This window comes from Aphelocoma coerulescens, chromosome 1, assembly GCF_041296385.1.
Source record: "Aphelocoma coerulescens isolate FSJ_1873_10779 chromosome 1, UR_Acoe_1.0, whole genome shotgun sequence".
Taxonomy (NCBI): Eukaryota; Metazoa; Chordata; class Aves; order Passeriformes; family Corvidae; genus Aphelocoma; species Aphelocoma coerulescens.
The window spans coordinates 63,243,367-63,257,635 of record NC_091013.1 but is presented as its reverse complement, the minus strand read 5'-3'; the positions used below and the strand labels follow the sequence as shown (position 1 = coordinate 63,257,635).

The 14,269-nt window shown below is 40.2% G+C and overlaps 1 protein-coding gene across 17 annotated transcripts in view; it reads left to right on the top strand.

Moving 5' to 3' along the window:
- The window catches only part of ENOX1 (ecto-NOX disulfide-thiol exchanger 1), a 367,773-nt gene that overhangs the window by 331,737 nt on the left and 21,767 nt on the right, over positions 1 to 14,269 (top strand). For 15 of the 17 annotated variants that reach the window (XM_069009956.1, XM_069009997.1, XM_069009963.1 and 12 more), the window contains 2 exons: positions 7,430 to 7,537; positions 12,230 to 12,286. In XM_069009956.1, coding sequence (XP_068866057.1) covers positions 7,430 to 7,537; positions 12,230 to 12,286 — 165 coding nt within the window. Of the gene's footprint in view, positions 1 to 7,429; positions 7,538 to 12,229; positions 12,287 to 13,217; positions 14,104 to 14,269 lie in introns of those variants that run through there. The other 2 variants (XM_069010089.1, XM_069010050.1) reach the window with 2 other exon arrangements.

Below are 14,269 nucleotides of genomic sequence, written 5' to 3'. Positions count from 1 at the left end.
GGATCCACTCACCTGCTGTCAGTAAAGTCAAGGGCTTTGTAATATTCCAATCACCTCATTTAGCAAAGGTAGGAGGGAGCTTTATTGATGAGGTGCAATGGGCTTTGCTCAGGCTCCTCCCCTTCGCAGGCCTTGTGTATTTTGCTGTGAAACCCAGATCCTAGAGAGGGATCCCTGATGCTATAGTGCTATGTGTTTTATTTGTAAATTTAAAGATTCTGAGAGGATTTTGTAAGGTTCCTAAGGACTTGGTCTTGTCTTCATTTGTTGCAAAATTCTGTACCTGACTGAAGAAAACATGTCTTTCTTGACAAGTAAGAGGTATACTTGAAAATTATTTGGCAGAGGAAAGCTGTAGACTGTCTCTTAAACCATTCATTGCACCACCCACGTTCTCCTTTGCTGCCCAACCCTTAACACTGCCTCTTCTAGCTGGTGTGGCTGAATTGCTAAGCCTTGTAGAAACAAAAGAAATTGACAGCTAATTCTCTGATATCTAGTGGCTATTCTCTAGAGTCCTAGAAGAACTGAAGTCAGAAGGTATACCTGAAGGTCATGTACATATCTGCTCAAAACAGGGCAGTCTCTGGAGTTGTCTCAGTTTTGTTCAGGACCTTGTCCAGCTATGGGCTCAGTACCCCCAAGGATGGAGAGTCCACAGCCTCTCTGAGCCCTTGTTCAAGAGGTTGGCCACCCTCACTGTGGAATATTTTCCTTATATATAATAAAAATTATTCTTGCTGAGTATGTGTCTATTTTTCCTCAACCCTTACTCAAGAAAAGCCTGACTCCACCTCCTCTGTAACCTCCCCTTGGTAGTTTCAGTGTGTCTGTGTCCATCTGCCTGTTTTTTTCTGGTTTATTTCTTAGGATATAGGCCTACCTGCAACTCCTCTGAGCACTGTAGAGCTGTAGGACCTCTGGAGTCAGTCTAATAGCAGGGGAAGGGAAGCATGGCAAACCCCTCCCTAAGGAGGCAGCTGGACAGATTTGTTCTTTAGTGCCACCACACACATTCACGCATCAAGTCTGTGTCCAGCTCCCCGGCCCCCTGTGAGGGGGTTAACCTGTGGAGCAAACATATTCAGCATGGTTTTTGCCTCTTGCCAAAAAGCCAGGAAAACTCACTTTGCAGGTGAATGCTCATCAAGCAGGAGCTGGGCTGTTCATGCACGTGCAGCTCTTCACCAGCCCTCTTTCATCATTGCAAACCCCATGATCCATCCAAATAATGCCATCCATACAGCCAGGGACACAGCAAGTCCCAGAGAGCTGGCACGGATGAGAAGCATTGCACTATTACGCTGTGTTTCTCTTTAATCCCTTAAAAAACCCAAACCCACAATCATACTCTATTTTAAGAATGCCTTGCTGCAACATGGCTAACTTCCTTGAGGGCTCATTTCTAAAGCTTCTTTGACTTGTCTTTCACATTCTCCTGTTTCCTTGGTGATTTGTCAGGCCTCATCAGCGTCTTGTTACTAATGCATATTTGCTCAGCTGGGAAGTCACTTTCTCATTATTCAAGCCTGCCATGTGCTGGCCATTTGTGATATGAAATCTTGTCTGTCTTGCAAGAAGAGAAAGACACTCTTCCAGACAGTCCATGGGAGTACTGGGAGAGGGATTTGTATTTTTATTTTGTAAATGCTTGATTTCACTTTAATTCATTATTTCTTTTCCTCCTACCTAAGGAAGATTCTGAAAGGAAACATTTACCATCCTTCCCCTCTATTTGTGAACAGCTTTTAAGAATTTTGAAATATTAATTTCCTTGCAATTTTTGTCATTTTCCTTTTGACAAACTCTTAACTTCTTTTTCTTTATATAAAATAAAGTTAGAAAAGACAGAACAAGGTTTTACTTGGGGAAAAAAATGCACTAAAACATCAGAAACTAACATAAGTGAGTGCTTTAATTTTTAGGTGAACTCTGCATTTAAATGCCTGTGTTTTCATACTTTTCAGATCTCTGATTCTAGTGTTGTAGTTTAGGGGAAAGGACCTAATTTCACACAAGTGAGAACTGCTTCCCAGGTTTACTGGTTTACATGTGTGCCTTGGTTTCATTGGGATTGAAAAAAGTAGCCTTGGTTGGGATACAGCCTGCCTATTTGAGACACATAAGTTTCACTCTCTTTTTAGGCACCTGATGAATCCATTTTTCCTGTATAGGGATATATTTCCTATAGGTAGTAAGTGGAGAGTAATATGAATATGTTTCTCCTACACTTTATATGGGCAGGAGAATTCAGTTTGCCTGAGTTCACTGGGTGTTGAAGATGACCATTCAACTGAGTTGGCTCAGTTAAACTGTGTAAGAGCATCCATCTTTGACTGGTACACTGATTTCAGAGACATTTGCTGCAGATCGTTTCTGGACACTGCAGCTACTTCACAAATAGGAGAGTCTGTGCTTCCTTCCTCTTCCTGAACAGGCTGGGTTTGCTGAAATTGCCTGCACAACCTATGATCGACGTCAGCACTCCCACCCCAGAGGTGTTCTTTTGTCTGCTCCTCTTTACTGCCCTTTCTTTAAGGTCTTTGTAACTTTTTCATACTTCATTTCAAGCAGCTGTAGAGAAAATCATAAACAAAATAGCAGGGGCAGGACCATTCAGCAGTATATCTGCTAAACTTGTGGCAAATGCTGGTTTTCCTTTTTCATTATTCTGTCAGCCTTACAACATCCTAAGTACAGCCTCAGGCTCTGCAGTCGCTTCTGATCTGCCTCCCTTTTCTTTGCATGCAAAGTTGATGGTTTCATGCTGGAAATCATGCTTTCCATATGGGATCCTTGTCTGTCCTACTAGGCTTGGGGTCAACTACATTTCTAGGTATGTCCATAATTTATATTCAAATGCATGCTGCCTTTTGGGGAGCAATGAAGAACTGTGGGAAGGGAGGAGGAGAGGAAAAAGAAGGAGTATTTCATAGCTGCAGAGTGCTACACAACAGCAAGCTATTACTTTCCCTTTAGGACTTCTCATATATTCCAAGGCAGTGTGTGCTGTTCAGTTGTTAGCATTCTTGGCCACACTGGCACTGCATTGTACACAGCCTGAGTAATTCAGCTGGCTTCAATAATTCCATCTATATTTAATGTTTCAGAAGCTGCAAAGATTGGTTTAAGATGGTAATTTTCTGTCTGTGCTTTTGAGATCTATGCAATATGGGTGGTAGTGAACTGTCTGTGGCAGGCATTCAGCATTGGAGGTGGGAATGTGTGAAAAAAAATCAAAATAAAACACACACCCTCTTCGGCCCCACATAATGAAATTAGCTACCCACTTATTATGTACAGGGAGGATTTGGTCCTCATGAACGAAGGAAGCTTATCACAGGATAGTCATATCCTACCGTTTCTACACAGAGCAGTTCCAGAGTTACCACTGGGAGGTATGTCTTGTGCTTTTTGCAGGGGTCTAAAATGCACTGATTGATCTCTGGACAGACAACCAGGAGGTTAATTCTTTTTGCTTTCCCATCTCCTCTCTGGAAATACCAGTAAGAGGATATTAGTAATGTCTACAAGTCTGATCTGGTCCTACTACACAGCTACATTTCATAGTGTCAAGCTGACAGCCATGGTGACAAACACTTTCGGTTGCACATAGACCAGCTGAGCTTCCAGACTGCTACTGGTGGAGCTCTACAGGTGTCTCTCTTCAGGATCATCAGAGATGTGATAAGCTCTGTGATGTGCTTTTCTGCTTCCTGACACTTGGATTCTGGTTCAGGGAAAAGACACTGGCATAACATGCAGGGCACTCTCACAGACCCAAAGAATTGCACACAGAAATAAGAGCCAGGTATTTCCTGGCTGTTCAGAAATGAAATCAGTCCTTTGCCTGATGAAACTGGGGAACTGCTGTCTGAATGTCATGGCTGTGTCACAAAGCTGGGGACATCAGGGCTTAAAGGCAACGGCCAGAGATGTGAGACAAGATTGAAAGAACATACACTTGTATAGCTGGGGTGACCACAGGTGTGGTAGGTGGGTTTCCTACACAGGGAGACTCTGGCTGAAAGCCTGTGTGAGATGGCAAAGTAGGTGGAACAGTATCAGACAGCATAATCATTAAAACCAAGAATATTTTTTTTATTTTGATTGACTGTGGTATATGCTTGCAAAAAATTTGAAGGGCAGAAGAAATATCTATAGGATCAATTTTTAATAAGCACATATATGTATGAAAAATAAAGTAATCTGAATAATTAATACCTTCATCTTGGCATCATTCATTATAATCTTTATGGAAAGGCTGTCTGTTTATAAGCAGGCATGAAAGCAGTCCCTGTTATGAAATTTGTCTCATCCCTGCCAGTGTAAGATCCTCTTCCCATTTGCTTCTAACTTTGCCAAACATCACGTGTTTGTGCTGAAATTTTTCAGGCTGTTCATCTGTCTTAGGCTGATATTATTTTCAGTCACATTTATTTCTTCATTTTCCAAAATAAGACTAAAAGAGAAAAATATGCTGTTTGGCAGGTATAACTCCTTACAACTTCTTGGTGCCAGCATCAACTGCTCAGGAAAAAGAAATATCCAAACTCGACCTATGCAAAATTAGCAGGTTCTGCAGCTTTTAGAGATAAATATGAAGGAGAGAAAAAGAAACTTAAACCCCCAAGGGATGGCTCCAAATTTTAAATAAGTTTGACATCTTTGGGGATTGAATGGGAAGGTCCCGGTCCTGTGAATGAAAAACCTTATGTATGACTGGGAATAGGATACCTCAGTTACAATTACTCTGCTTTCCACCCCTGTGAAAATAGGACACAATTACTGTCTTTGGAGCCTATGCACACACAGTAAACCTTCAGTAGTTGACAGTTTAACCACTAAGACTGCTAGAAGGTTTTATCTCATATCAAGCACTTTGTAGCTCATACTCCAATGAGAATGCACACTCTTTTACCCCAGGGAAACTGAGAATGTTGGATATTTTCCTGGGATTCCTGTTCCTTGCTGGTCCAGAGCCAAGTACAAAGATTCAGAGCATACATCTCTCTCTCTTTCATGCTCTTACTGTCTTCCACACCAATTCCTCCCATGCCTGGACAGTTTTGGGAAAATTGCCTTAAACACAAAACCAGAAAAGTCAGGATCAAAGGAAGAGGTATATAATTAGACTAAATCACAGTGGGAGATCACAGTGGGAGATGTGAAAATAAAACAGTGGAAGTTTGTGAGCTGATCCACAGTATGTAAAACATGGCCATGGAAGAACCATGGGGAGGGGGTGGGTGGGATGAGGAAGGAGGTTTTAGTTCAGTTGTGTAAACAAGTTCAACCCTTGGTTTCCTCTTTGCAACAGTCATTCAGCAGTGAAAGTTTATTCAGGGGCAAGATGAACTGAAAACTCACTTGGGATCTTCTCAATGTGAGTTGTTCAGAAAGATGGCCTGTAGGATTTCTCCCAGAAGCTCGAGTAAAATTTTCTCAACCAGGATGAAGGTGGAGTCTGGCCACATGATGAGATGTAACTGCTCTGAGAAGACTCTGAAATGGGGGCAAAGACTCCTTTCTTATAATGTGTTCAGGTGTGTGAGGTCAAACAGGTTGCAGCTGCAAAAGAGAGCTATTAGGTGACACATCTGCTTATCAAACTTCAGGTGTTTCAGCTAGTGACCCTTAAGAAGACTTATGGTATCTTTCTGGTGTCTTGGGTTCTCTGCTTCTCTTCTGAGAACTGGAGTCAATTCTTTCTAAATTGCAGACATCAGCTAGAACTATCCTAGGTGAAACTTAAAGGTATGTTATAACATGAGTTTGCATGGGGTGACTAAATGGTCCCTTTTGCATGGGGACCTGCATGGCTATCAGTGTGTGACCTGTGGCAGAATACACAAATCCAGTGTGTCTTCTGAAAAAGTAGGAGGTAGTACCCAACAGGAAGATGAACACATCTCTGTTCGAGAAATGCAGAAGCAGAGCTTCCCACACAAAAGTTGGTTAGGTATGAGCCTCAGTGGAAGAGACCTAGTTATTTCAGGGAAAAATCTTGAGATGTGAAATGCTCTTGTGCTGTGGTAGAGTGAAAACACATACCAGAATGTCTCTTGAAGGCTCCCAGGGAGCAGTCCAGGAGGCATGATCCATCAAAAAGCTAACCAACCCCTCTGGACTGTAGAGTGCATGAGATATAATCAGACATATACCCACGTGTATTTTTACTTCAGTGGCTGAATTAATCCATCATACTGATGTTCACTTACAACAGAAATATACTACCAGTAACTCCACCAGTCCTTGAAATGTCATCTATTTCCAAGAAACTCTGAAAACAATGCTGACACCATGTCCTTTGATGCCTGGGACTTCCAGTGCAGTGGAAGAAGGCCAAGACTTTTTCTAGGCTTGGTATCTGTAACTTACCAAAATGCTGAACACCTGCAACATCAGTTTGAGTCAGCCACCAGCCCTAAGCACAACCATAAACTAAGCTTTAGATGTAGGTACATGGTTAGATCAGTAATGCATGTTAGTAAAGCAATTAGTAGTTCAATTATTCCTTTAAATGGAGTGTGCTTACAAGCAATATGTTGCCCCAGAAAATCATAGTTTCCTTTCTTGTTCACTAAGAGAAAACATATAAACTCTTTTCTTAACCTGTTTGTCTGCTGTTGCCCTTCATCAGTGTCTAACATTGTTCACATCAATACAGAAATATATAACTATTTCAGAATTAATTAAATCTACTGACCTGCTCTTGACAGTCACAATAAATCTATGCAGAAACTAAAGCTAGCCAAGACCAGGGGACGTGGGCTTTCAAATATGCTCCTTCATCCCAGAATTCTCTCCATAAAAATAGATTTTGGTCATAGCCTTTTGTTTTGACAGTAGATCAGCAGTCTTCCTGGCTGATATATTGATTGTAGGGCATCAGTCTTCCTGATCTAATAAAATATCGCAGCACAAGACAAAAAAAAAGGAAAGCTTTTGTCTTCTTGGCAAGCCAGTCTGAAAGCTTTCCAGAACATTGCTTTGCATAGAATGAAAATGGCTGTGGGCCAATGACTAATTACATTAACGGGCTGTGCTTTTAAATTATTTATGTACCATAGTGTTTACCCCAGTATTATTAAAACCACCACATATACTTCTACAAATAAGATTTTGGTTCAGATGAATGTGACAGTCACTCTGTGGGTGATATACTGTGCCAGGAGTTTCTACTTTAATGTAAAAAATAGCTTAATGCACATTAACAGATGCATTACTTGTGGAGCACTGCTGCAGAAGGAGATGCAGATGAAAATAATTTACCTCTGGTCCATTTAGACACAGCAGATTATGCAACAGTAATAAATGTAGGAGCAGACTGAAAAACATTGTTTGAAATGAGGATTTGTCAAACTGGGGAATTTAAACTGCTTTGAATCCAGACAATGCTAACCAGAAACTTCTTTTGTTTCTGCAGCAATTGCTGAGCATACAGGAAGAATTAAATAACAAGAAATCTGAACTGGAGCAAGCAAAGGAAGAGCAAACGCATACACAAGCAATGCTTAAAGTCCTGCAGGAACAGGTGAGTGATTTTGGCAGGAGAAAAATGCTGGTTTAGGCATGCTAAGGGGAAAGAAGGTGAAACCATTAGCTCTGAAAGTCTCATGGCCTCACCTCCAAAATCAGTAAGAGTCTGACCACAGAATATGCTGTGAGCAAGACGTAACCTTATGTGGCCTGTCTGTCTGCTCTGATTAGGCTAACAGAGTTTGAGAAAACAGAGTGAAAATGGACCCTTGCTTTATGCTATCCAATACTGGATTTCATGTCTTAAGTAACATTTCCTCTTACTTACTCTACATAGATATAAGGATTAAGGGGTTTTGCCCTGAATTTGAAAAAAATTTTGGGGGAATTAAATATACCCGAACCAAAACAGATCTTCCTTTTAAGATTAGTATTGAAAAAACCATTTTGGCATCTCCTGTGTAATTCAAGCAGGTATGAGATATAAAAAACTTATAGTGGCATTATCATAATGATCATTGCACTTATTTAAGCAGTGAGAAGAAAATCTCTGTAAATCTGATTATCCCACCTTCTTTGATACTAAGGTGTACTATGACACAGAGAAGTATATTTGATAGTATTGTTTTATAAGGATGGTAAGACGGATAGTTACACAGCAAAAAGCAAGTCTGGTCCTAAATCTGTAAATCTAGAGAAGAAAGAGTGCATTGTGTGCAAGCACAGTGTGCACAAATACATGTTGTCTGTATAGACCACGGGGCTTGGTCACACTGAAATTGAAAATCCCCACCTGTGCTGCACAGGCACAATCCTTGATTTGAGACCTTATTTTAACTCTTTCTATATAAACTTTCAGCTAAAATATTTGATGGCTTGGTTAAGTATCTGCAGTTTAAGGTCTGTGGGATCTGAATTGCTTAGGTGGCAGAGATTCAAAATACTGATGGTTCTTATATTCAAGATTTTTCATCATGTATGTCTGAATATGTCTGCAGACAGATGTATACACTTAATGTACACATTAGGAAAAGTAAATTATGTTTATTCCGGTTTTTTTTAATGCTCATTATGAAAGCTGGGACATTGTTCCACATTTAACATTTATCTTTGAACATATCTGATGACAAATATATTCTACAAACTAGTAATTTCGATTCTGGAAGCTTTTACGTTCAGATACATATTCTTAGCACTTATGGTCACAGAGATAACCTAAATGAAAGCTGAGGCAAGATTGTAACACAGAAAATGCCATGAGGAAGAATGGATTTGGTAATGACAGAATCTTTATGAACACAGATTCCACCAGGTCTCTTGAGTTAATTGCATCTCATTTCCATTTTCACAGGGCTTTCAAGGTATAGCATTATGAAATGCTTTTAAAAAAAAAGAAGAAAAAAGAAATTGCATGAAATTATTTTATATCTTTGTAGCAATTATATGCTGCAAAAACATATAGGAAGATCTTGCAATGTGAGGCCCAGTAGGGACCACCAGGGCAGACTTCTGAATCTCTGCAGACTCTTGCTAATTGCGAATCAAATGTGCACTCATGCTAGGCAGACAGGCGAAACAGTAGCTGGAAGAAAGGCAGGGTGGATCTGCATTTCTCTTGAGAATTAGCTCTGAAACGTGCCTAAGGCCAAGACTGTAAGTAGCCAGAATTCCTAAGGAGTGCTAGGCAGTCAGTGTGCTCCTCCAAGAACCCTGAATGTGTTCCAAAAGTTTCCAGAACAGCAGAAGCCCTAGCAGTAATGACCCCCACTTGCCAAGACTCACAGCTTTCCTTTACAAGCACCACAGCTTATCTGTGTGTTTTATCCACAATGGGTATTGAAAATCATCCAGCCGAGCCAAGTAAATAGAGCATTTCTTTCAAAAATAAATAGCACAGGACTCCTGCCTTGACTTTATGGCTTGTTTTTGTGATAGGTTTGCAAAAAATTGCCTTTTTATCCCAAACTGGCAGAGGAACCCTACCTTGCCTCACTGAGGGCATGTTTGTATGGGGAGGTGCAGCTGTGTCTGAGCATGGCTGCCCCACACACCCACCCAGCCACATCCAGGCTGGGATATGTTGCTGGGAGAGGTCCTGCTTGCTGTTGCACCATATTATATTGCTGTAGTCAAAAGGCTTCTAAATCAGATCCCGCATGTGGCTGTCAGCTCTGGTTGTCTGAGGGATTCATACCTGCTGGTTTGAGTCAGGCCTACCCCCCCCCCCATAGCATTAGATTTAGCAGACACTTCTGACTTGTCATCCCTTCTCCTTCTAGGCAGGCCCCTGGTTGTTACTGGCACTAGCTCTGTGTGTTGCCTCAGCACACTTTCCACTGCTAACGTCACACTCGCCCCTGACTTGCCCTGGAATCAAACTAGGGGGCAAGGCAAGGCCTGTTTTTCCAATATTGTACATTTTTCTGAGCCTCCTATTCTGACATTTCTCTATTTAGCATGTGAGAGGAGATTTAATTTAAACGTTAATTTAGAAAAAAAACTATATTGGGGAACAAAGGGACTTCACCCCTTTAGCCAGTGGGTACGCAGCTGCACACTTTCTAACCTTAAGTTTTCCACCATTATCTCCAATGGTTCACTTCCACCTCTTCTTGCAGACATCCTAGTCTTGGCATGGATGCAAACACATTCTTGCCTGAGCTCTGGCTCAGAGCATGGTGCGCAATAAAAGAGACGGAAAGGCTCAAGCATCCTCTCTGCATTATATTAACTGATGAAGCAGTGCCAGGGCAATAATGCTGGGAAACCATGGTGGTGTGAAAGCCTGCAAGACCAAAGTAGGCTACAGGCTGAGCCCAGTCTCCCATCAAACCCACGTGTGGCTGATGGAGACGTGGCATGTCACCAGAAGAGAACATTGCCAAGGACCCACAGTCACCAAGGGGTGAAAGCACTTTATCAACCTGGAAAGGCAAAGCGTAAGTAATGAACAGCACTCCTTGAGCACTCAGGAATTACTGGCATTAGCATGCAGAACAGTTTTACAAAACCAAGCATGCTCTCCTGACCTCCTATTCAGATTAGTAACTCAGCTGAACCCAACAGGACTGCTCATATTGGGTGAATTTCTATAATGAAGAATTGCCAGAATCACGAAACAGCTCTTTCAGTCACACTGTAATGCATAAATACATTACATACATACCTAATTCTGGTGCTTGGCTGGAAGTAGCCATCTCAGCTCATTCCTACCAGCTATCTTCATGGTGAGGTGGTTTCAAAGGATGGTTATTTTTTCAGTGTGGAAAAAACATGTACCATTCATTGGAAATCCACCACCCTGCTGTCAGTATAAATTGCAGACTTCTTGAGGATTTTGAAAGATGAGCTTCAGTGAATTGAACCAGGAGACCTGATGATTTTACAGTCCTCAGATATCCTTTGTATGACTTTATCAGGGAGCGTTGGCCTCTTTCCATCAGGACTGGTTTAGTGGCTTGAGCAGCAGTTCCTGAACTGGTACAGTTCACAGCCCTGCATACTAAAGTACAAACAGACCATGGCTTGCTTACCTTAATTGTCAGATTGGAAACTGAAAAGCTGGGAGCTGAATCACAATCAGTTCACCTATTGCTGCCACATAGCAAAAATATGATGGAGGTAACCAACATCCCTAGGATGGTAGTCCACCAGCACTTTTAAGTCAGACCCTAATCAACATATTAGCGTTCCGTTTCACCAGGATTTTAGGACTGTTGCCAATCAGAGGCACAGCTGTAGAATCAACAGTTACATCAAACCCAGCTTCTTTGGCAAAAAAGAAGGAATTCAGAGGAAAGTTGCATTTATTGTTCCCCATCCCTCCCCTCTCCCTTTATCCCCCTCCTCCACATGATATCTGTTGTGAATTACATTAGAATAAAAGCATGACTCTTCAGAGCTTTACCTAAAGAGCAAATGATTCTGGGAGTTTCATTTAAGTGTACAAACCTCCGTGGCTTATAGGCTCAGGAGAGCTGCGGTATCTCCTCTTTGCTCTGTTTGCTCAATCACAGGATGAACGACAGCATATTTCACTGTGGCTCAAGATGTGAGCTGGGACTTTCCTTAAATCTCCTGAGAGTGATCTTTACATTTCGCAATGTAATCCTGGATTTTCCCCGAAAAGCTAATTCAGAGGGGGGAAAAAAGGTTTTTGTTCAGGTCATATATTTGCAGTGTCTCCTCAGTTCTTCCTGCCACTGGTTAAATAAAAGAGCTGTTCTTCACTTCCCCTCCTTTTCCATCATACCCAGGAGCCATGTCAGTTATTTAGATGCGTTGTCAGGAAGACAATGTAGAGAAGCACTTCGGTATCATAGCTCAAAATATATCATTCAAAAGTAATCATTGGAAAAACACTATTTAGCTAGTGGCAACTGCAAATATTGTAAAGTTTAAATTAATAGCATCAACAATGGGAAATTAAATTGTTTATTATTCTTGAGAGAGAAATCTGTGCACCTTTTATGTCTTGAAACTACTTTCTAATCTTATTATTTAAAAAATAATGACCTAGTCTTATTATTTTTCTTTTTTTTTTCTTTTATTTTGCCAACCTATCAAGCCTTAAGTATGTTGGTTTCAAAGTGGTTTGAGCAAAAACTCATTAGAATTATATGCTCCATCTGTTTTTCTCATTGGAAGCTTTAAAAAATGCTCCTTCAAATAAATCAAAGATAACTGTGTGAAATAGTGAAGTAATGTGCTTGTTTTGTTCTGTTTTGGTTTTTTTCACTCTTTGCAGTTAAAAAGCGCCAAGGAATTAGCAGAAATCAATGGGCATGATGAATCTCAAGCAAATGTAGGTACATCTGTCTATGTATAGATTTAGTACACATATGTGTGTGGTCTCAAATTTACTATGGATGTCTTAAAGCTGATAGAATGGCTGAATGATTTGCACATCAGGTTTGAAGTGTCTGGGTTTTTTTCTTGAAGCCACAGGTTCAAATCCAGCAAACTTCATTCGAGGTAGATAAATTGGGTTCCATGCAATTTACTTTGTAGGATTTATTTGGATGAGACTTTAACAACCAATGTCCTACTTGCTATATGTGGGTGTTAAAGATACCATGGAAACGACTGCAAAAGAAATGCTTTTCCTTAGTGTCTTGTCCAGGATTATTCAAGCTACAAAGTTATACCATTTGTCTCTGTGGCTGCCACCTTGCAGCTGGGCAAGCCTGGCCATATTTCAGTTCTGAGTGAAGTGGTTCATATATGTGTATAATTTTGATACAGTTAATTTGCACAAGAGGACAAAATTAATTCATTGAATCATTATTTTGTCCAACAACATTAAAGGACTCTTACGGTCATGTTTTTTTAAAACCTGCTGTCAAAGAAAAGAAAATGCTTCTGTTATTCCCTTAATGATTGCCATCAAAACAACAATTTCTATAAGGGGGAAAGAGAAAAAAAGGGAAAGTTTCCTGCTATGTTTGTCATCCAAACCATGCAGTCTTGTGCTTTGTCATAAACATATGAATATTAAAACCAATTATATACAATATCTTCCTCCTAGCCAAGAGAACTAGCAACAGTTTAAACACTAATATATTTTAAAATCTATTTTAGTCCCTGTGTTGTCTAACAGCTCAGTCACGAAAACAGTTTTATTTTAAACCTGAATGGAAGGCTCAAATTTTGTGAACTGCTTTGTGATAGGGAAATGTTGTCCTCGTTTTTTTAATCCTTTCCTAAATCTCATTCATTGTGATCCATTTCCGCAGTGAAGTCGATAGAGCCTCGTAGCTCTCAGCGTTTGGACAGGAGACATTCAATATTGTCTGATAGCTCCAACAAATCTGCAGCTGCAGTCTGTCTGCACAGTGTCCCATTGCCCCTTTGAAAGATTCTGTTTACAAACCAAAAATACATTAATCCAATGATGATCATGAAATACTCACATATGCTACCTAAAAACTTGTTGTTGTGTAATAGCTGCTTGCAGGTTTCCCAAAGGAAATCCTAAAGGAATATCTAAATGTAAGGCTTAGAAACTCTCTAAAAGAACTTGCTTCTTCAACAAAAATTTAGATGAAACAATGTTTTGCAGTATTGAAATGTTTTAAAGAGAAATTACCTGAATGTTTCAACTTGTATCATTTCTGCTCATATGTAACTGGATAAACAGAAGCACTTGAAAGGTTTTTTTTATATAATATAAAGGTTGAAATAGCATTAATGGGAAACATTTCAATTGTGTAAAGAGAGTGTTTCAATACATCATTCCCAGATATCTAAACCGAAATATTTCAGAATCTTTGGTTAATAGTAAATTTTTCAAAATGTAAGATTTTGATTCAGTTTGTAATTGCACAAGTTCCTCAAATGCCTGAATTTTTCATAGGATAGAAAGTCTATTTTCTGCCCCTCTTTTCCATGAGCTATTCCCAAGCCGATCTCATAGTAATATATGACTCTTAAGAATAGAAGTCAATACTTAGACTAATGGCAAAGAGGGAAACCAGATAGTTACAATTATTGAGTCACAGTCGCAGCCATGTATTCAACAATAACACCACCATGAAATCAGAGAAAGCACAGCAGTACAAATGGAAATAGAGAAATAGAGGGAAATAACTGATGTTAAAACATTTGCTACGATAACAAACTTTGTAAAATGGAAGCTGAAGTGCCTTTTAAACAATTGTCATTTATATGAAATATGTAGCACTCAGGTGTTGTGCCTTGCAGGTTGTCTCCACATGTATTCTCAGCAGACTCCATGGGTTTTGCCCCTGGCCCTGTGCAAATCAGGGATGATCAAAGGCTTGGTGGC